Raw genomic sequence first — 22645 nt, forward strand, 5'->3', positions numbered from 1 at the left:
TCCTGGGTTCACGCCATTCTCCTGCCTCAGCCTCCTGTGTAGCTGGGACTACAGGTGCCCGCCACCGCACCCGGCTAATTTTTTGTGTTTTTAGTAGAGACAGGGTTTCACCGTGTTAGCCAGGATGGTTCGATCTCCTGACCTCGTGATCCGCCTGCCTCGGCCTCCCAAAGTGCTGGGATTACAGGTGTGAGCCACCGCGCCCGGCCTACTATGCCATTTTCAGAAAAGGACCTCTTTTGTCTTTACCTTTTAAAAGAACAATATGCCCAAAAACGTAACACTTAAAAAAAAATTCGTATCTTACTGTTGCTGGTTTTTAATAGACATGCTCTAAAAACTTAATGTTGCTGTAAGTGTAAAATATACATCACATTTCAAAGACTTAGTATAAAAAGGATGTAAAACATCTCACTGATAATTTTATATTGATTTCATATTGAAATAATATTTTGTATATACTGAATTATATAAAAATATATTAAAATTTGGCCAGGCACGGTGGCTCACGCCTGTAATCCCAGCACTTTGGGAGGCCGAGGCGGGTGGATCACGAGGTCAGGAGATCGAGACCATCCTGGCTAACACGGTGAAACCCCTAAAAACACAAAAAATTAGCCGGGCGTGGTGGCGGGCACCTGTAGTCCCAGCTACTTGGGAGGCTGAGGCAGGAGAATGGTGTGAACCCAGGAGGTGGAGCTTGCAGTAAGCCAGGATAGCACCACTGCACTCCAGCCTGGCCTAAAGAGCAAGACTCCATCTCAAAAAAAAAAAAAAAAAAAAAAATTAATTTCATCTTTGATACTAGAAAATTTTAAATTGTATATGTGGCTTGCATTATATTTCTACTGGACAGCACAGCCTTAGAAACTCGGTAATGTTTTTAAAGCAAAAAATAAAGGTATGGTTTTACTTATAATTCTACATGGATTAACATGTGTCTTTGGACATTCTGCACAAACTCTGGACACACAAGTACAAACCATCTGCAGCTGCTGCCTGGGTGTCATGGATGTCTGCCTGTACTTTGGAGGTCACGCTAATTCTTCGGGCTTTTCTCTCAATTGTGCAGGGGTCTGAGGAGTCTGCATAAAAATAAACAATGCCAGAAAGAAGTGATCCAGTCTTTCAACTGCAAGAGTGAACAGGCTCACAAGATCTTTCAAGCAACCCACACAGCTGAGTGCATTTACCCTACCTATTACTTCATGTTACCTTTAGCAAGGGCAGGCACCATATTTAATACTGCTTTTACAACCTATACAGAGCAGTGGTTCTTACAACTTTTTCCATCTTCTCCAGTTACATCTTCTCCCATTACTTAGAACAAATGCCCTATTTCACTGTTTTCTACTTTTTAATGGATTAGGGGTACAAACTCAGTGATAGCAAATAAATGTCAATGTGAAAGCAAAATTTGGGATATTTTACTTTAGCAATTATCTGATTAAGCAATAATTATTTAAAAATTATTTTAAAATTATGGGCACTATCCATACAGTAAGGCTATTATAATGATGAAATGTGATGAAAATGACAGGATTTTTTTTGTTTTGTTTTTGTTTTTTTGAGACAGGGTCTTGTTCTGCTGTCCAGGCTGGAGTACAGTGTCACAATAATGGCTCACTGCAGCCTTGATCTCCTGGGCTCAAGTGATCCTCCTGCCTCAGCCTCCCAAGTATCCAAGACTACAGGTGCATGCCACTACCACGCCCAGCTAATTTTTTAAATTTTATTTTTTGTAGAGACAGGGTCTCTCGCTATGTTGCCCAGGCTGGTCTCAAACTCCTGGCCTCAAGTGATCCTCCCACCTCAGCCTCCCAAAGTGTTGGTATTACAGGCAGGAGCCACTGTGTCTGGTGGATTTTTAAAAAATAGCAGTACTTGAAAAATCAGAACCAACTCGATATAATAGTATATACTGACAACCACGTGCTCCCAAATCATTTCCTGAATTCCAATTACCTATGTGTGCAGAAGCCCAGCAGACACTTTGCAACAAAGACAAGAACTGTAGGCATCCTAATATCTTGCTAGAAAATTGTTTCTATAAATTTATAGTTTATTAGTAAGCAACCCTTTGGATTAAAAATGAAAAATGGCAGCCTTTATATTATTTGCCCTTAGGAACCAAAGAAAGATCTTGCATTTTCTAATGAATTCTGAGCCCACAGTACAACTCATCTTTGGAAATCACTGCTCCAGAATCCAAAGCATGGTGCTCAGGTACTTAAATACTCCATTGTCTGAGTAAACAAAAGCAGAGTGAATGTCTCCTTAAGGCTCCAAAGAATAAGGTAAAGTTCTGTTTCTTAGATTCGCAAAGTACTTCTATCGAGTCACATACCTTATCTCACTAACTCTTACAACCTTTGGAGTATTTGGCTGGATTGTCCCTCTATGGTGCTCAAATTGAGTTTGAACAAGGTCAGGTGGCCAAGATGACCAGGACCAGTGCTCAGATCGTGGGACACCAAGGTCAGTGTGCTTGCTTGCTTACTGATGAAGGTTGGGGAAGCTTTCTAAGCCCACTGAAGAGCACACATACACACTGTATTGTTTAACTACAAAGTCCAATCTACCACTGTTATGAGTTACTAATAAGGGTTGGGAGACATTCTAAGCCCGCTGAAGAGCACGTACACACTGTATTGCTTAACTACAAAGTCCAATCCAAAAAGGCTTGTTTCTCTGTCTCTTTCTCTCTCTTTCCTTCTGTCTCCCTCACATTCTTTAATTATCACACTTACAATTCAGATAAACTATATTAATTACACTTGGATTTCTGGTACATATCTGTAATAACTCCAAGACATTTATTTATTCGAACCAATAAACCTATTCTACCAGTAATTTGTGTTTTACTGGTTTATCTTTTTTCTTTTTGTATTTGAGTGGCCTGCAATAGCAGGCCAATCTGTGCTAAACTATATGTACTTTTAGAAAACGCCGATTTAGTTTCAAATACAAAATGAGAATCTGCAAGTGCTTAATGGAAAACAAACTTGATTTTATGGAGAAAACTGAATAGCTTTTATAAATTTGTGATGAAAGGCTTACCAAAAAATTATAGAATTTAATCAAGTTCTACTGTTTCTAAGTTTTAACAGAAGAAGATAAAAAACGGGTTAAAGACAATTTGGCATATAATAGAACCATTTATACTTTCACCAATAATATATATTATTATAGAATTACAACTACTAAATTTCTAAAATAGAAATTCATTTATAGTGAAGATGACTGAGATGGCTTCCTAGTCTATTTTTTATTAGAAGTGTACATATGTAGAATATTAAACTGCTTGGGGTAGGAGTCATGTTTTCCCTGTGTAACATCAAGCATCTATCTACATAATTGAGCTACGCATTGAGCATTCAATACATATTTAAGAAATTTTAACCGAAATCCCATTATAACTAACTCTAAGGGACTATCAGTTTTTGCAAATTGTGTTTGAGTTAAATGAGTCATAGAAAAGAGTCTTTCAGACCAGGAACAGTGACTTATGCCTGTAATCGCAGCACTTTGGGAGGCTGAGGCAGCAGGATCGCTTCAGCCCAGGAGTTTGAGACCAGCCCGGGCAACATGGCGAAACCCTGTCTCCACAAAAAATACAAAAATTAGCCGGGCGTGGTGGTGTGCGTCTGTAGTCCCAACTACTCAGGTGGCTGAGGCAGGAGGATGGCTTGAGCCTGGGAGGTCGAGGCTGCAATGAGCTATGATCATGCCACTGCACTCCAGCCTGGGCGACAGAGCGGGACCCTGTCTCAAAACAAAAACAAACAAACAAAGTCTTTTTAGTGTAAAGGTACTTGTAGAGCACTAGATGAAGCTTGATATTAATGGGACCACATCATGGAATATTAATGCAAGCCTTATTCAATGCCCAGCCAAGGAGGATACCAAACAGGAACCTCCCACCTCGAATACATGGTGTTGGTCCCAAAGACAGAAGGCAAAATGACATCTTTTTTTTTTTTTTTTTTGGAGACAGCATCTTGCTCTGTCACCCACGTTGGAGTGCAGTGGTGTGATCTCGGCTCACTGCAACCTCCACGTCCCAGGTTCAAGTGATTCTTCTGCCGCAGCCTCCCAAGTAGCTAGGATTACAGGTGCACGCCACCATGCCCAGCTAATTTTGGTATCTTTAGTAGACACGGAGTTTCACCCTGTTGGACAGGCTGGTCTCAAACTCCAGACCTCAAGTGATCCTCCCTCCCTCCCAGGCCTCCCAAAGTGCTGAGATTATAAGCATGAGCCACAAGGCTGGCCTCAGAATGACATATTAACACGAACATCACCATTGCTAGAAAACCACAATCTGACTATACAGGATCCTGGCAGCAGATCCATCTCATTACCCCAGGAAAATTTCTTGATATTTCTTTTTTCATGGTCTTTCATATATATATTCCTTTGTCAAGTGTCTGTTCAAGTGTTTTACCCTTTTTTATTGAGTTGTCTTTTTATTACTGTGTTGTAGAAATTCTTTGGATACCATCCTTCATCAGATACATATTTTACAAATATTTTCTCCTGGTCTGTGGTTTGCCTTTTCATTTTCTTAATAGTGTCACTTGATGAGCAGAAGTGTAAAACTTTAATGAAGACTAATTTATCAATTGTTTTTCTTTTTATTGCTTCCTGTGACCTGTCCAAAAACTTTAAATTGCAAAGATATTCTGTTCTGGAAGCTTTATAGTTTAACTTTTATACTTAGGTGTATGAGCTATCTCAAATTTTTGTGTATGATGTGAGGTAGAGATCAGACTGTGTGTTTCTTCCACATGGATATCCAGTTCTTCCAGCTCTGCCTGTTGAAAAAAATGTTCCTTTGTCTATTGGTTGCTTTGGTGCTTTTGTCAAATATCAAATGACAGTGTGACTGGTATAAACCTGGGCTCCCTATTCTGTTCCAGTGATCTATTTGTTTATTCCTATACCAATATCACACTGTGGTTATTGTAGCTTTATAGTAAGTCCTGAAGTTGGTTAGTCTAAGACTTTTTTTTTCTTTTTGGAGACAGCCTGTCACCCAGGCTGGAGTATAGTGCTGCAATCACGGCTCACTGCAGCCTCAACCTCCTGGGCTCCAGCAATCCTACCGCCTCAGCCACCAGAATAGCTGGGACTATAGGTGAGGCTGCAATGAGCTATTTTTAAATTAGCTCTACACTAACACACTTTTCATACACTTTTAATTACACCATGTCTGGCTAATTTTTAAATTTTTTTTTGTAGATGAGGTCTATGTTGCCCAGGCTAGTCTCGAACTCCTGAGCTCAAGTGATCCTCCTGCCTTGGTCTCCCAAAATGCTAGGTTTACAGGTGTGAGCCGTTGCACCGAGCCAGTGTAAGACTTCTGGATGCTCTTTTTCAAGATTGTTTTGGATGTTCTAGGACTTTCTGTATTTCCATATGAATTTTATAATCAGTTTGTTAATTAAAAATGCACTACCACCTAATGGGGTTATAATTGGTATTACACTGTATCTGTATATCAACCTTGTAAGAACAGGTATCTCAAAAATATTGATTCAGTCAGTTAATGAACATGGTATATCACTCCATTTACTTAGGTCTTCTTAAATATCTTTTGACAATGTTTTATAGTTTTCAATGTATACATCTCTGGATAAATTTATTCCTAAGTGTTACATGGTTTTTGATGGTATTGTAAATGAAATTCTCTTGAATTTTATTTTCCAAGTGTTTACTGATATTGTAAAAACATGTTTATATATTGACTTTGCATCCTGAGGCCTTGTTAAATTCACTTATTAGTTCTAATAGTTGTTTTCCAGTATCCTTAGGATTTTAAAAATAATTATGTCATCTGTAGTATATATAGTTTTATTTCTTCTTTTCCAATATTTATGCTTTTTTTTTTTCTCTTACTGCATGGGCTAGGAACTCCAGGTACAACGTTGAATAAAGGTGGTGAGAATAGACATCCTTGCCTTGTTCCCAATGTTGGTAAGTTCAGAATTGCATTATTCAGTAATAATGGCAGCTAAAGGTTTTTGAAAGATGCCCTTTATGAGACTGAAAGAGTTCTTTTCTATTCTTAATTTGTTAAAAGTTTTTGTCTGTCAGGAATGGCTGTTGAATTTTGTCAAATGTTTTTCCTGTATCTGGTGAAACGATCACATGCTTTTCCTCCCTTTGTTTAATATGGTAAATTACACTGGTTGGTTTTTTAATGCCTATACCAAGATTATATTCCTAAGCTAAACTCAACTTGGTCATAATGTATTATCTTTTTTTATATAGTGACTATAAGTCAATGAGATAGAAAACAGAATTATGGATTTTTTGTTTCTATGTTCATGAAGTTTATTGATCTGAAATTTTGTTTTCTTTTTGTGAGGGGCAGATACATAATGTCTTTACCAGGTTTTAGAATCAGAGTTCTGCTAGCGCCATAAAAAAAGATGGGGTACAACACCAACAGTGAACCCTAATGTAAACTATGGACTCTGAGTGATTATGAGGTCTCAATATAAGTTCATCAATTGTTACAAACGTACCACTCTGGTGTAGGATGCTGATAATGGGGCAGGAGGTATATGGAAAATCTCTGCAACTTCCTCTCAGTAACATGAAAAGGAAATGAAAAAACAAAAAAGAAATACGGGAAGCATTCCCTCCTGTATTTTCTCAAAGAGTTTAAGATTGGTATTTTTACTTTCTTAAATATTTGGTGGAATTTACCCACCAGTGAATCTATCTGGATCTGGAGTTTTCTTTGTGGGGGAAAATTTTGATAGCGGATTCAGTTTCTTTATACATATATATATTATATACATATATATATTAAAAAAACACACACTTACTAATATTTACTGTTTTGTCTTGTTTTCAGTTTGGGTACATTATATTGTTCAGGAAATTTGTCCACTTTATCTAAGGTGTCAAGCTTACTGCATAAAGATGTCCATCACTTTCCCTTATTATCATTATCATTGTAATAGATAACCCATCTTTCACTTTTGATTGTGGTAATTTGTGTTCTCTTTTTTTTTTTACAGATCAGTCTACCTTGAAGTTTATTGATTTTGTTTATCTTTTCAAAGATCAAACTTGCTTTGTTAACTTTTTCTGTTTTCTATCTCATTGACTTTCTTCTACTTTGTTTTTACTTTGTTCTTGTCTTGTTTCTTAAGGTAGAATTTTAGATATTCCTGTCTTACATGAGCATTTAAAGCTATAAATTTCCTTCTAAGCACTGCTTTAATTATTGCATGGGAAAGAATTTTGCCTTGCCCAAACAGAGGTCTGGCTTTGTCCCTGGCTCAAAACCTTGAAATTTCCTGAGTAACGGCAGTGTCTTTGTTATTTATGGTGGGTCCCTCAGACCGCATGATATGGTTTGTCTGTGTTCCCACCCAAATCTCATCTTGAATTCCCACATATTGTGGGAGGGGCCTGGTGGGAGGTAATTGAATCATGGGGGCAGGTCTTGTGATAGTAAGTCTCACGAGATCTGATGGTTATTATAAGGGAGAGTTTTCCTGCACAAGCTCTCTTTAAGATGTGACCTGCTCCTCCTTGCCTTCTGTGATGATTGTGAGGCCCGCCCAGTCTTGGGTATGTCTTTATCAGCAGCGTGAAAACAGACTAATAATACACCACACCTATAGGGAGTTTATGCTGAGGGATGGCTCATGATGCACGTGTTTTCCACCATTTCTAATCAACTTGGTCCTGTTTCCAGGGTAAAAACTTTCCAATGCACTCCCTTAGACAGGGCAATTCCTCTAAGACAGCTCTTTGAATCAATGAACTAAAGTTTGTCTGGCGATACTTCTTTAGTAGACATTCAGGCAAAATCGAGTTTAAAGACTGATTTTATGAACCCAAAAGACTAAATTGATCAATGCTAACTATACACCTCAGTGACTTTCGGCAAGAAACTGCATATAATGCTGCCAAAGTGCCAAATCTGGCACTTGGCAGTCATCCACTAAGATGATTCTTTGTGCCATTTTTAGAAATCAATAGACTATTTTTTGGCCAGGTGCGGTAGCTCATGCCTGTAATCCCAGCACTTTGGGAGGCTGAGTCACTTGAGGTCAAGAGTTCAAGACCAGCCTCGCCACCATGGTGAAACGCCGTCTCTACTAAAAATACAAAAATTAGCCGGGCATGGTGGTGGGTAATCCCAGCTACTTGGGAGGCTGAGACAGGAGAATCACTTGAACCCGGGAGGTGGAGGTTGCAGTGAGCTGAGATAGTGCCACTGCATTCCAGCCTGGGTGACAGAGAGAGTCTCCATCTCAAAAAAAAAAAGAAATCAATAGGCTGTTTTTAAATGTAGATCAGATGAAACATCGATGGTAATATTAAACAATAAAAAGAAGAACAGATACTATGTTGCAACTTATAAATAAAAAAAACACTCTGTAATGAGCTTAATATACGTAGAAAACTATTCAACCAAAATTTAAGTAATTAGGTCAGGTAGTATTATTTAGATAGAATTTATACATTCTTTTAATTAAGTCTGATGAGATGTTAAATGTTATACTCTCTGGTAATTTTTTTCAAAAATAAGGCATTCTCCACTATTCTATGTGTCTTCATGATCAATCTACCTTGAGTTGCTTAAGGCAAAAAGGATTAAAATATTAAGAATGAGGCAGAAAGTTAATCTACATTCAATGACTACTTATTTATGAATGAATGAATAAATGACAGGGTCTCTGTCGCCTAGGCTGGAGTACAGTGGCGCGATCTCGGCTCACTGCAACCTCCACCTCCTGGGTTCAAGTGATTCTCATGCCTTAGCCACCTGAGTAGCTGGGATTACAGGCGCGCGCCATCAGGCCTGGCTAATTTTTGTATTTTTAGTAGAGACGGGGTTTTGCCATGTTGGCCAGGCTAGTCTCGAACTCCTGGCCTCATGTGATCCATCCGTCTCGGCCTCCCAAAGTGCTGGGATTGCAGGCATGAGCCACTGCGTCTGGCTTAAATGACTGCACGTGTAAATTCAATTAAAATTAATTTTTTAAGATACAGAAATGCCAATTAAACATTTGCTACATAAAAATAAGAACATGTTTGATATCTTTAATTTTAAATCATTTTTATGTAACAACTATCCAAAAATGATTCCTTCAAACCTTGGTTATATAGGATTTCTTTTGTTCTTGATGGGAAAATACCTAGTCGCTACTAATTGCTATGCTCCCCTTTTGAGTACACAAGTATTCTTTTGTTGTCTGAAAAATAATCTTAAGTCTATTGCAAATCTAACTTTCTATTCTCACATTAGACCTTTAAAATCCTCATTATTTTATGAGAATTATCTTTTAGGGTTATAGTTTTTACAATGCTAAGTAAATTTATAATGTTAACTATGTAATATAGTGTTTCAGCTTCTGTTTGTAAAAATTATATAGTCCATCAAATTACCTCTGACAGTAATTCTAAGAGTTACTAATTTCAGTACTTTTTAAAAACTAAAGTTTGGGGACATTTCATTATTGCCACATTATAACACCAATATGGTAAATTTGTTGAGACCAGTGAGCAACATGGTGAGATCCCATCTCTACAAAAAATTAAAAAAAATTAGCCGGGCATGGTGGTGTGTGCCTACCATGCCACACACCAGCTACTTGGGAGGCTGAGGCAGAAAGATCGCTGGAGCCCAGAAGGTCGAGGCTGCAATGAGCCATGATCACACCACTGCACTCTAGCTGGGGCAGCAGAATGAGACCCTGTCTCAAAAAAATAAAAATAATAAAAATATGGTAACTTTATGCTGAACAACTTAACCTCTAGTGGAAATTTCTTCAGATAAATGTGAAATCCCAAATTATTTTGATATTTATTTCTATCGTATTTGTGACATTTTTCATACTCACCTTTTTTAGATGGCTTGGGTGGTACAACTGGGCCAGGTTCTATGTTGTCATAAAAATTATTCATGGCTTTTGGATCAAAGTTTCCTATAAAGAAAGTAAATTCATCAGGCATTTAAGAACTCTTTTTTCCTGTTATTTGATTTTTTTTAAAGAAAATATGTAAATAAAACACATAAGAAGGGAAAAAATGTTTTCCAGGATTTCAAAATTCATTACATAATTCTATCCTCCCAATGAAATTGTGTTTTCATCGCTATGAGAAAAGACCCAAGAAAACCACTACACAGATGTATGTCTACAATGTATTACACTTAAAGGAATATTTTTCTAATTGTAAGGCTAGTCTCCTTAGGCAGGATTAGGCATGTGGGGCATTTGGGGAGATAAATGAAGAAGAGAAATGAAAGGATGGTTGAACTGTTTTCTCTTTCTGCTTGTTTTGATTTTTAATGAACAAACTGTGAGAAAGAACACTTAAATAATGAAAGCTTACTTTCATATTTTTCATAATTTACCTTAAAAATTCATTATAAATTGAACTACAGAAAAAGCCAAATATAAACATTTACAAGGATTAATCAAGTTATATTTTGAGACTACTAAGCAACCTCAATAAATGTGAAATAACATCAGCAGTTTATGTATTCTTATTTTCAAGAAAAGGAGAATCTTATACTAAGTGTTAAATGTTTCCTACAGATTTATCAATGATAAAAGGTGCCAATTTCAGAATAGATAGAACAATACCTGAGAATTTTGTCTTGCCACAAAATTTTCACCTGTCTGTCTGTCTTCAAATGTTCATTCCCTGGTCTAGTGCCTGTATTTCAGCCACATCTCCTGCTGTGTCTCCTCCAAGGTTGGTTTTGGGTCCTGCCTTCACTTCTGTGAACCTATCACTGTGCTCTGCTTGTTCTAAACGATTACGGTTAACTGTAGCCATACTTATTTATAGAAGATGCTGTATGGTACTAATACTGATAGTTTAAATATATTAAATCTCTTCATTTCCAGATGTACTTTTTTTTTTCCCCAACAAGTTTTCCTTACCAAAAATCACAAAAAAGCTGGTTTTCATCAAATCATGCACTGATTTGCATCTATTCTAAATGCTTATTCCCCTGCCTCCCCCCGTCACCACCGAAAAAGGTTTAGATTCCTTCCCTAGCTTAAAAGTTTAGATTGGAAACTCAGTATAAAAAGTTTTCTGCAGTGTGGAAGAGTAGAATTTAGTATAAAATGGATACATTTAGATTCGTTATGAAAAGAGATTTAGAAATGCCTAAGTATCCCAAAGAGCTCATTGTCCAATGCAGACAAAAAACACAGCTCTTTGCTTATAAAACCTTAATAGTGGTTTCCCTTGCAGGCCCTTTCACAAATGTTTTATCCACTTGAATATGCTGTTTTAAGATAATTTTCTGAAAATAATTGCTGTGATAGCTCATAAAAGCCACCGTGCTATTTGATGTATTAATTAATTGAATCTTTTTATGCTTTAAGAAGCTGCATATGTATTTCTTTAATTACTTGTTACAGCTCATGTTCTGATTTCTAGATCACAAAAGGCTTACTATAAGTATCCTAACCAAATGTTTTACTGTTTGTTTTGCTCCAAAGACCACACAAGTAAAAAAAATTGATGCAATCTTCTAAAATATAGTAGCAATAGTTTATGTAACCCCTACATCATGCATAGTAATTCTTTGATTGCTTCAAGTTAGTGGGCTATAGAGTGACTAGGCTTCTGAAAATAACTTTAAGGGTACCTGACTAGATTGCTCAATTCTCACATTCAAATTTGCTTCTGTCTGTTGTTCAGATAATGCCGTGTCTTTTGGGTTCACCTGCCACTAATCTTTAATCTCTCGCTCTTCGTTTTTTAGACCGAGTCTCTTTCTGTTGCCTAGGCTAGAGTGCAGTGGTGCGATCACGGCTCACTGCAGCCTTGACCTCCTGGGCTCAGGTGATCCTCCTGCCTTAGCCTCCCACGTAGCTGGGATCACAGGCACACACCACCACACCTAGCTAATTTTAAAAAAATTATTTGTAGGGATGGGGTCTCCCTATGTTGCCCAGGCTGGTCTCTAACTCTTAGGCTCAAGTGATCCTCTCACCTTGGCCTCCCAAACTGCTGGGAATACAGGCATGAGCCATTGTGCCCAGCCTACTGATTGTTTAATCTTGCCTAAAAATGGCAGTGAGATATTTTATTATATACTCTTAAGACACTGTAGAAAGTCTTAGCTGCCATAATCAAGAAAAGTTAAGTGTGGGGGATGGGGGGCAGGAAAGCTGATTAATACACAGAATTAAGAAAAATTACACGTCAACTTTAACGTAACAAAACACTTGTATATAGCTATATTTTAAAGTTAGTTAGATAAAGACCTAATTTTTACGTGTCTGTTGGCTGGGGTTCCATATTGTATTTCTTACATAAACCACACCCATGATGACCTACAGCAGAGGTTGGCAAACCTTTTCTGTCAAGGGCCAGATAATATTTTAGACTTTGTGGACCTGTGATAGAGTCTCTGTTGCAAGTAGTCAACTGTGCTGTTGAAGCACAAAGGCAACCATAGGCAATATGTAAACAAATGGGCATGGCTATCGCTCCACTAAAACTTTTATTCACAGAAACAGGCAACAGGCCCTAGTTTGCTGAACCCTCATCTATAATTTTGATTGCTTTAGAATGGAGCAAGAAAGATATTAAGAACACTTATAATGCAATTTGAGTACAGAATCCTTTTAGACTTTTTTCAGTTGTTTTCACCCATATCTAATTCACAATCCCTATTTTTTGAGTGATTTGCCTTTGGCTTTCATAGAAAGAGCAGCTTTCTCCTTCATGTCAGTTTATGAAACATTAAATTGCAGAAATACAATAACTGGCATAAACAGGTTTGGGGACAGAATCAACTCTTGGTAAGCAGACAATTCAACCGATGGGAGCAATATTCATGGGCCTACCAGAATGCAGCCTACTAGTCAAAAGTATGCAGCAGCTGTGGACATCAGTCAGTATATTTTCCACAGAAAATGAAGACCATCTCTAATCTGGTGAGTTGGGTAAATGAAAGTTTAAGAGAGCTTCTGCTGTAGTATACTTCTGTAAAAAAATCCAAAAAACTAAAACTATGATTATAGTTGAATGTTTTCACATAACATAACATGAAAAATAACATATATAGAGTTTATTTTAAAACTGAGAAATCTGATACTCTGATTTGGGATCCCTTTTTACAGATATTTTAGATGTCTATCACATAATATGAACTCTACTAAGTTTTAGAATTAAAACCCATCAATTTATAAAATATTCACAGTAAATGACAAAAAGAGGATAAATGCAAAGTAACAACATAGAACAGTCTAAATGATAAGAACTTGATGAAACTGCCGAAGTAAAACTATTTTTTCATCCCCAAATCTGATCCATGACCATGGGACAGGGGGATCTCTTTACCAGGATTGTAATCTTACGGATAAAAACTGTCTCTTAAATCTACAAAACCAAAGTTATTGCTATTTAAGCAGCTTAAAATACCACACTATTACTTATGGTTTACCAAATAATCAAGTCTATACCTCTAGATTGAAGGAGGTCAACTTCTTTCAGTGTACAGTCAACATTTATCTGGAGTTGTCTGTTCATGCTTCTCAATCTTGTCATTTCCTCAGGCTAGTAAGAAAGGACCCAAAATAGCAATTGTGGGAAAGTCATTATCAAGCCCAACATTTAAGAACTGCGTTTCATGTTAATTGTAATGATTGGGTATTACCAAGAATACGGCCTTAGTCCATAAGAGGGCATGTTTAAGAAGTCCTATGTATATGTTTTTAAAGGAATAGTTGGGTAAAATGGGGACATCAAAATGGCCACATATAAACAAAATCTGCATATAAAGTGGCGAGCTGCAGTAGTGGACTGTGTTCTACCATACAAGATACTACCATTTTAATCATAGAGCACTGAGAATATTTTGTGTCTATGTTTTCATGGTAAGGGAAACTGTAAGAATCAACCTTTTAAACGAGTCATGTCCATGATCTTAGTCTTGTCCAGCCTGGTAAAAATTACAACAGTACGGTGTTTACCAGAATTCTCTCATTCCTTCTTCTTAACAATCCTTTAAGGTAGGTACTAATATTGTGCCCAGTTTATAGATGAGGAAACTGAGGCACAGAGCGGTTATATAATTTTCTTAAAGTTATAAAGCTAGTAATTGGTAGAGCCAGGATTTATATAAAAGACTCCTATATAAATTCATATATAAATATTTTTGTCATATTTTTTCTAGATTGAAGGAGGCAGTTACTCTAGCACATGAAAACTTCAGAAACAAATGAATTCCATTTGTTCCCCAACTTTGTTTTCTTCTGCCTCTACCTCTTCAGGCCAGCCCACTCCTTAGGCCTTTCAGGGGCACATATGAGGCACTGAAATGTGAAGAGAGTCCTAATCTTCCATTCAGTAAAGCTTTTTGGAAGCCTTTACTTCCCATGTCATCCTTAATTTCTTTATTTTTATATATATGTATATATATAAATATACATATATATGTATAGTAAAAAAGTCAAAGTTTAGAATCTAGAGGCTGAAATACTGAAGCTTTCAGCACGGCCCAGGTATTAAATACTAGGGTGATTTTAACTATAACATATAAAGTGAAAAATTAAATATCTGCTACTATAGGAAGACAGAACAAAATCCTATTCTGTTAAAAACATGTACTTTGCTAAACGCTAAATATGTTAATATGCCAGTGAAAGAAAAATGAGCAGAAAGGATATCTTAATTCATATGGTGTTAGGAGGTATTATCAGAGTAACTGAGAATGCCCATTAAATAAGCAGGTATCAAAGTTTAAAATAAGTGATAAAAGGCAGAATAGCTACAATTCCACAGAATGCTAGAGGAACAAAAAAAGTCGTTTAGAAATATTTATTATGGACTGCCTTTTCTAATTCCTATGGGCTAAAACTATGTGACATTAATGTGTAAAATGCTTTGCGCCTTGCCTATCAAGCAATATTCAAATAGTTTAAAATATATACTTGAACATTTAAATTAAAGATAATGTAAGGGCTCCAAACAGTGATGCTATCTTCCTAGGAACACATGGAAGAACCTGTCGGGAAAGTCAAGCACCTGAAAAGGATTATCTATTCCATAGGTTTTAGGGAGTTGGGGGCAAGAGACATGTTTCAGCCACAGTGGCCCAAAACAGTGAAGCAGCCACCACACAGTTGCTCGTAACGAAAACATACTTTCATCAGGCCGGGTGCAGTGGCTCACTCCTGTAATCCCAGCACTTTGGGAGGCCAAGGCAGGTGGATCACTTGAGGTCAGGAGTTTGAGATCAGCCTGGCCAACATGGCAAAACCGTCTCTATCAAAATACAAAAATTAGCTGGGCGTGGTGGTGCATGCCTGTAGTCCCAGCTACTCGAGAGGCTGAGGCACGAGAATTGCTTGAACTGGGGAGGTGGAGGTTGCAGTGAGCCCAGATTGCACCACTGCACTCCAGCCTGAGCAACAGAGTGAGACTCTGTCTCAGAAACAACACACATACTCTCATCAACAGGCTCATTTCCAAAGATAGTAGAACCACTCGATCTTACTAAGGGTTTATCAGTAAGATTCCTATGTCCTTTTTCATATGGCTTCTGATTAAACTGAGGGGGAAAAAAAGCAGTTTCTGAGAAATTACTGCCATTTGTCAAAAGTAGTTTTCGTGCAGGAGGAATTTCAAAATTGGGTATGTATAATTCAAAGTTGTCTGTAAGATAACAGGATGTTTGTAGCCAACATTTCAAAATAAAAAATGGTAAGCTTTTTTTCCAAAGCTGGCATAGACCAGCGTCAAAGACCACTGATGTTCTTTGGTGGCTGGGACTCAGTTATGCCTCTGGGACTCAAAGCTGTGGGATAGTCCAAAAATGTAATTAGAACAGGAAGAATGGGGGGGGGAATAACTTGAGGGAGGGGGTAATTGGCAGCTTTCTGCATATTAAAATCTTATCCTTCAAGGTAAAACTTAAATTTCCCCCTCCTCCTTGAAACTGTTCCATCTATAAACTCCATAGGTAAAAAGCTAACATTTCTATCTCAAAACTCTGAAAGTACTTATATTGTTACCATTTAGCTGGTCAACACTTCTGATTTACTGCCTTATATTTTCTCTCACACACAAATACATATAGACTCACAGATATACCTATCTCATTTCACATACAGATCTAAGAGATGACATCTTTGTCAGCATTTAATATAATGCTTTGCAAATAACAGATTAAGGGAAATGACACCATCATGCATCTTATATCTTGCACTTCTGCTCTCCTTAGAAAAAGATTATTTCACTGTTATTCTAAGTTTCTACAACCTCCCTCCCCCACATAGCTGGTCACAAATGTGCACTGCAGTATCATTAGGCAAGCAGCTTTCTAATCAATTTTGTATATACTGCCTGATAAGCAGTTTGTTTGAAAACCTGAAGGTAGCAATGTGTGCTTTAGTAGCAAAAATGTCAATTCTCCACTGGGTATTCCTATACACAAGTGGGACAATGATAAGGCTAGCCATCTACTGTTCACATACTTCATGCCAGGCTTATTACATACACTGTCTCTTTATCTTGACAATTATTATAATGTACTTGCTATAATTCTCTTTTACAGCTAGGGAAAATCAGATGCAGAGAAATCAGATATAGCCAGTGAGCGCCTGAGCAATTCTGACTCCCAAGCCTATGTGGGCTCTCTTTCCACTATATCATGGTTCCTCAAATGAGCCTTGATGAGCAAAATGGGAAATCTGACTAAATGATTTATTTCTTGATTAATTTCCTACATAAGTATAATCTTATATATGTTCAAGTTCAAAGGAAGTCAAAGTATAAAATGCTTCAGATTTATGTGTCTAAACCTCAAGCAAAGTTGTCTAGTATTTTGCAACCAACACATATTTTATAAGAACACTTACTATTTGTTGGGCATTGTGTAAACTGCTTCACATATATTACCTCATATAATCCTAAGAAAAATCCCATAAGATGAGTACTATACCACACATTTTATAGATAAGAAAACAAGCATAGAGAAAGTTACTTGTCCAAGGATACATGAGTGACAAATAGAAGTAGGATTCAAACTGGCACCTGACTTGAGAGCCTACTCACGGTCTCAACCACCACGTACTGTCCCTCTGCTGTGTACTACAATTGTCCTCCATTTTACACTAGGCTTGGCAATGGAAACACATGGGAAACACTTAAATGTCTTATCTCTCAGATGTTAGCACCCACATGAACTACCAATTTCTCAATCTGGGGGATGGCTACATGGGGGTTCATTATACTATTTTATGTATCTTTGAAATTATAATAAAAGTTAAAACTAAATTACAGCCCAGGGCAGCAGTTTCACCAACTTCTCTTTTTCCTTTCTCAAGAAGATAGATCGGGGGCCAGGTGCGGTGGCTCATGCCTGGAATCCCAGCACTTTGGGAGGCCGAGGCGGGCAGATCACAAGGTCAGGAGTTCGAGACTAGCCTGGCCAACATGGTGAAACCCCGTCTCTACTAAAGATACAAAAAATTAGCCAGGCGTGGTGGCACACTCCTGTAATCGCAGCTACTCGGGAGGCTGAGGCAGGAGACTCGCTTGAACCTGGGAGGCGGAGGTTGCCGTGAGCCGAGATCACGCCATTGCACTCCAGCCTGGGTGACAGGGTGAGACTCTCCGTCTCAAAAAAAAAAAAAAAAAAAAAAAAGAAAGAAAAAAGATACATCAATAAGAGCTCTGATATAAAATCTGGGGCTTTTTTCTTTTTTTTTTTTAGTACTAACCTATGCTACATTAGACAGTTCTCCACTTCCAATGAAAAACAAAAAAAACCCAATATTTTATTTAGCAGGGATTATCACACAGCAAGTAGTTGCTAAATAAAATGTATATGATTAAAGAAAATTACTATGCTAAGAAAATTTGTTTATGCTTTACAGGTACCTAAAGGTTTCCAAAGTACCCAACTACCACGGGTGGATTCCCATATGGGTTATGTCCTTCAATATCTTCCGCAATCAGAGGATTCAATTAAGATTTCAAATGGAGAAAATGAGGCAGAAATTTGATTTATATTAACATCACCTTTCCATTAAAGATAACTTTGTTATTCTCCAGTGCTTTAAGTAGTTAAAATCTTCCTCTTCACTTCTAATATTGACTATACACGATATTACAAAAAAGTCACTAAATTAGTGAATATGCCAATTTCTCAAGACTCTCTCTCTCAAAAACTCCCACTTGTTCCCTGTTACCAGCAGAATAAAGTTCAAGCACCTTGACCTAGCATTCAAGGTCAAAGCCCCAGTTAACCTCTGTTAACTCTTCAGAAATCTCATGCTTATGCCAGGGAATTGTAGTTACTGTCTCCTAAAAGTCACTCTCCATCTTGACTTCAAGGCTTCATTACCTTATTGTTCTTTTCTCTTCTAAAATGCCTTCCCCTTTTCTCTCTGCCTATTGTTTAAGGCAATGGTTCCTCACTCCTTTTTTCCTCCAATGTAATAATCTTATGAAAATCTGATGAAAGCTATAGACCCACTTCCCATATTAAACACACTTATGAAACTCTGCATATAATTTCAGAGAATTCACAGATCCCCTTTGAAGCCAAGAACCTCAAGTAGAAACTTCTCTATGAGGGAGTGGCTGCAGACATGCTGACTGCAAGAGGCCTGACATATGCCCACTTCTCTAAACCTGTAAACTCAGAGATTGCCCTAAGCTTAGGGAGGGTAGGAAAATGAGGAAAGGCTTCATGGAAAAAGTAGAGGTTAAGTTGAGCCTTGAAGAACAGAACAGACAAGATTTACACGTGCAGAGCTTTTTAGAAGGGCATTCCAGCAGGAGGATTCATGTAAGAGCAGAGAAGTGCAATGAATCTGCACAGAAACGAGTTGATGTATAAATTCCCTCATTACCCGTGAACATATACAGCACTTACCACACTGTATTATAATTATCTGTTGATGTATCTATTTTTCCCACTGGTAGGTATGTACTAAGCATCTAGCATAGTACCACATTGCATAAACTATATGCACAAAACTGCTAAATGTTGAAAGGTGAAATGATAGGTTGGATCATCGCTTGTGAAGTCACAAGATTTTAAACATGCTTCAAAATTCTCAGTTGTTTGGGATCGTTAGAACTCATATATATTAACCAACATGTTAAAACTATATTATCTGAATCTTTTCATTAGAGCAGTTACCTTTAAGACTGCTATCAATCAATACTGTTATCTCAGTTTCTACAATTATTTATACTTAACAAAACTGCTCTGCCTTAAAATATTCTACAGTTAACACTTCTCCAAAATTCATATTGATCTAACTCATCTGAATTAATGTACTTACAAAAATAATTAATTTTAAATGTTTAAAATATATATATATCATATGCTTAGAAGAATAAATGAATACACAAAGAATAATTCATCAAATTTTTGGTCAGGGTGCACTTTTCATTTCTATTTTGACAGCAATTTACAAATAAATGAGATGCTATACCTTGATTATAATCGTCAGTGTTTGAAAATACTGATGAGCCTATGGAATCTGCATACATGAATTATTTTGATGAGAACTACTAAAGGCAAAAGTCCTTCATCTGTTGTTTTTTAAAAAAGCAACAATAACAACAACAAAAAACCGGAACTCTGCCAGGAATAAAACCTAAAGAAAAATAAATGACCTGACAGCCAATATCCCGACCCTCCTATTAACACATCCTAACAGATCACTTACCGTAGGGATCGCAGTGGTGCAGCTGACTCTTCTGAGCCGTCTCTGCATCAGGTCATGCTCCATACCGTTAACTTCAGACTTCAACCGCTCTAGCTCCTCTTTCTCAAGTTTCAGTTGCTTTGCTAACCTCTCCATCCTTGCTCGTTGATGTAACAGCAAGGCTACAGCATTATAGATAATGTCATTGCAGAGAACAACATTGAACAAGCGACTGGAAAATTTCGATATGCACTGCTAATGTATAAAAGACTCATTCAACTTGGGGGTTGGCATTTACTCTCATGTCTTTCTAATGCTATGCTGCCTCCACATCTGCTTCAATTTAGCCCTCTGAATGCAACCAAAGTGACATCACCTGAACATCCCTCTTGTTCTATTGTCCTAAGATTCTCTTTATACTTATGTGTGTTTTGAACAGGCTGACTACCAGGCATACTGAATAATTACTTCCCTTCTTATATACTGAAAGAAAACTAAATTCTCCGGTTATCTTGAAACAATCTGAATAGACTTTTTAAAAACTCTGTATCTAATTTAGGTCTACTATTAGCTAATCCAATAATCTACTATTAGCTAATCCAGTAATTCCACTTTTATATATTATTACTTTTTAGCGAATCCAATAATTCCACTTCTTATATATTATTTATATGTAAATATCATTATGCCCTCTGGGCCATCCTCTTTAGAAAAGATTCAAATTCTTCATTTGATGAACTTTAGTCCATTCTCCATGAATCTCTTTTTTCCTACTCTGTAGTTTGTACTTTTGACAATTTCCATGTCACTTGTATTTTTCGCTCTATGAATATTCTTTCTAAACTAAGCCTTATTAGGCCTACATTTTCATGTTTTAAAACAAAGTCTATAGATGACTCTGAAGCACTAACTTTATTCTTTTTGTTTGTTTGTTTTGGACACAGTCTCCCTCTGTTGCCCAGGCTGGAGTGCAGTGGCGTGATCTCAGCTCACTGCAACCTCTGCCTCCTGGATTCAAGCGATTCTCCTGCCTCAACCTCCCGAGTAGCTGGGATTACAGGCATGCACCACCACACCCAGCTAATTTTTGTATTTTTAGCAGAGGTGGGGTTTCTCCATGCTGGCCAGGCTGGTCTCAAACTCCTGACCTCAGGTGATCCACCCGCCTCAGCCTCCCAAAGTGCTGGGATTACAGGCATGAGCCACCGCACCCGGCCACTAACTTTATTCTTAATAGCAATGCTACTGCCCAACATTTAATACTAAACATTTAATTAAAACTAAACAGCTAATATATTTGAATGGGAGACTGCTGCCTCACCACAGAAATTAAATTTCATAAAAGGGTTAAAATTTACCTTGTGTGTAGGCATAGTCATCTGATCCAGAACTAGAACTTCTCTGATATTTATGGCTTCCCTTTTCTCCCCCAGAGCCTGGTATCACTGAAATGGGCTGAATAGGTTCTGGTGCTGCAGAGCGCTCTTCTTGGTCCACTAAATTTAAAAGATTTTCAGTCGTTGCTCGGCCTACGGTAATTTTAAAAACTGTAGTTGGGTTTGGTATCACTCGAGGAGATGGTGATGGAGTACAAGAAGGTCCAGTTGGCTGTGTATATGTAATATACACAGGATTAACACTAAATGGAGGTTTTGGTTGACTAGATATCCCTCTTGAAGGAGAACTTGAAGGTGGCGTGGTGGCTGTGTACAGTGAGTGTTGATTCCGTGGAGATGGTTGATTACTGATGGGTGAAGGACTCCTATTAATTGCTGTCCCAGGTCTTTGAGAAGGTTCAACTGTAATTTCTATCTTCTTCATGGAACCTTTGGATAAACTAGATGCTGTGTATGGAAGATAGGCTACTGAATGGCTTCCCTGTTTCTGATAGCTGGGAGGTCCTTGTTGATATGGATGGGGTGGAGTAGTTGAAGGACTAGGTGGCATAAAGATGTGGCCCAACTGGGAAGGTTGCACTTGATGCTGTGGAGAGCTGAAGGGTGAAGGACATTGAGAAGGAGGTGGTGAATGGTAAGCAGACTGAGGGATCTGCTGCTGTTTGGGAGAATACTGAGAAGGTTGATAGTTCTGTTGGTGTGGATAAACAGGTAAAGGACGCTGGCTATAGTGAGGCACTGGGCCCTGTGGTGAGGACTGCCACGGCGTACTCTGAGGAGTTTGTCTTCCTGATGAACTCTGAGATGTCTGTCTAATATAAATAGAACCAGGAGACCCATAGAGATTGCTTGGAATTTGTGGAAGAATTTGTAAAGCTCTTGGTACAGTCTGTCCAGAAGGGAGGTTCTGGGATACTGTAACAGTAATTGGATTTGTACTATACCGAGGTATGTGCATGTATGAAGGAGGTGGCGGTGGTGGTGAAGGCCCTTGCATAGCAGACGGATTCATTCCTGTTTGCATGGAAGATGGCTGTTGAGGTGGTTGTGAAGGAGGAGTAGCTGCACTTCTGTTCTGTTCATTCATAAAAAATGGATTGTAGTTGGGAGTAGCAGCAACAACAGCTGGAGCTGAGTGTGGTTCTTGAACTAAACATATCAGCTGTTTACCTGCTGCATGCTGAGGATCAATATGTCCATCACTTGAGCTATGTACCAGTGTTCGACCACCATTAAGTTGGGCTCCATCTCCTGGGTGATAGCTACTAGGAGAATGGATACCCAGGTTAATATGTAAAAGGCGATTTCTATTCATCCTATTGTCATCTGGACTATGGTATTCCATATATAAGTATTTGCTACTCTCCTGGGAAAGGGCTCGGCAACAGGCTTCAAGATTGTTGTTATTCTAGGGGAGAAAAATGGTAAAAGTAACATTGGCAACATTAACAAATTCTAATAGTGGAAGTCAGGCTTTGCCAGAGAGTTATGCAAATACTACTGTCACAGAATAAATAGAGAGCAGTATTTTAACCACAAAAAACTTCATGGTCATCTATCCTGAAAAGGAGA

At 37.9% G+C, this 22645-nt stretch overlaps 1 protein-coding gene across 11 annotated transcripts in view; it reads right to left on the reverse strand.

The window, feature by feature from the left end:
• The window catches only part of TAB3 (TGF-beta activated kinase 1 (MAP3K7) binding protein 3), a 61372-nt gene that overhangs the window by 5625 nt on the left and 33102 nt on the right, over window positions 1–22645 (reverse strand). For 4 of the 11 annotated variants that reach the window (XM_054677002.2, XM_054677000.2, XM_063804503.1 and 1 more), the window contains 5 exons: window positions 21035–22481; window positions 19698–19858; window positions 13470–13563; window positions 9876–9959; window positions 3488–3765 (listed from right to left, as the gene is read on the reverse strand). In XM_054677002.2, the coding sequence (XP_054532977.1) occupies window positions 3488–3765; window positions 9876–9959; window positions 13470–13563; window positions 19698–19858; window positions 21035–22481 (2064 nt within the window). The other 7 variants (XM_003317407.5, XR_010154781.1, XM_009438903.4 and 4 more) reach the window with 7 other exon arrangements.

Source organism: Pan troglodytes, chromosome X (assembly GCF_028858775.2).
Source record: "Pan troglodytes isolate AG18354 chromosome X, NHGRI_mPanTro3-v2.0_pri, whole genome shotgun sequence".
Lineage (NCBI taxonomy): Eukaryota > Metazoa > Chordata > Mammalia > Primates > Hominidae > Pan > Pan troglodytes.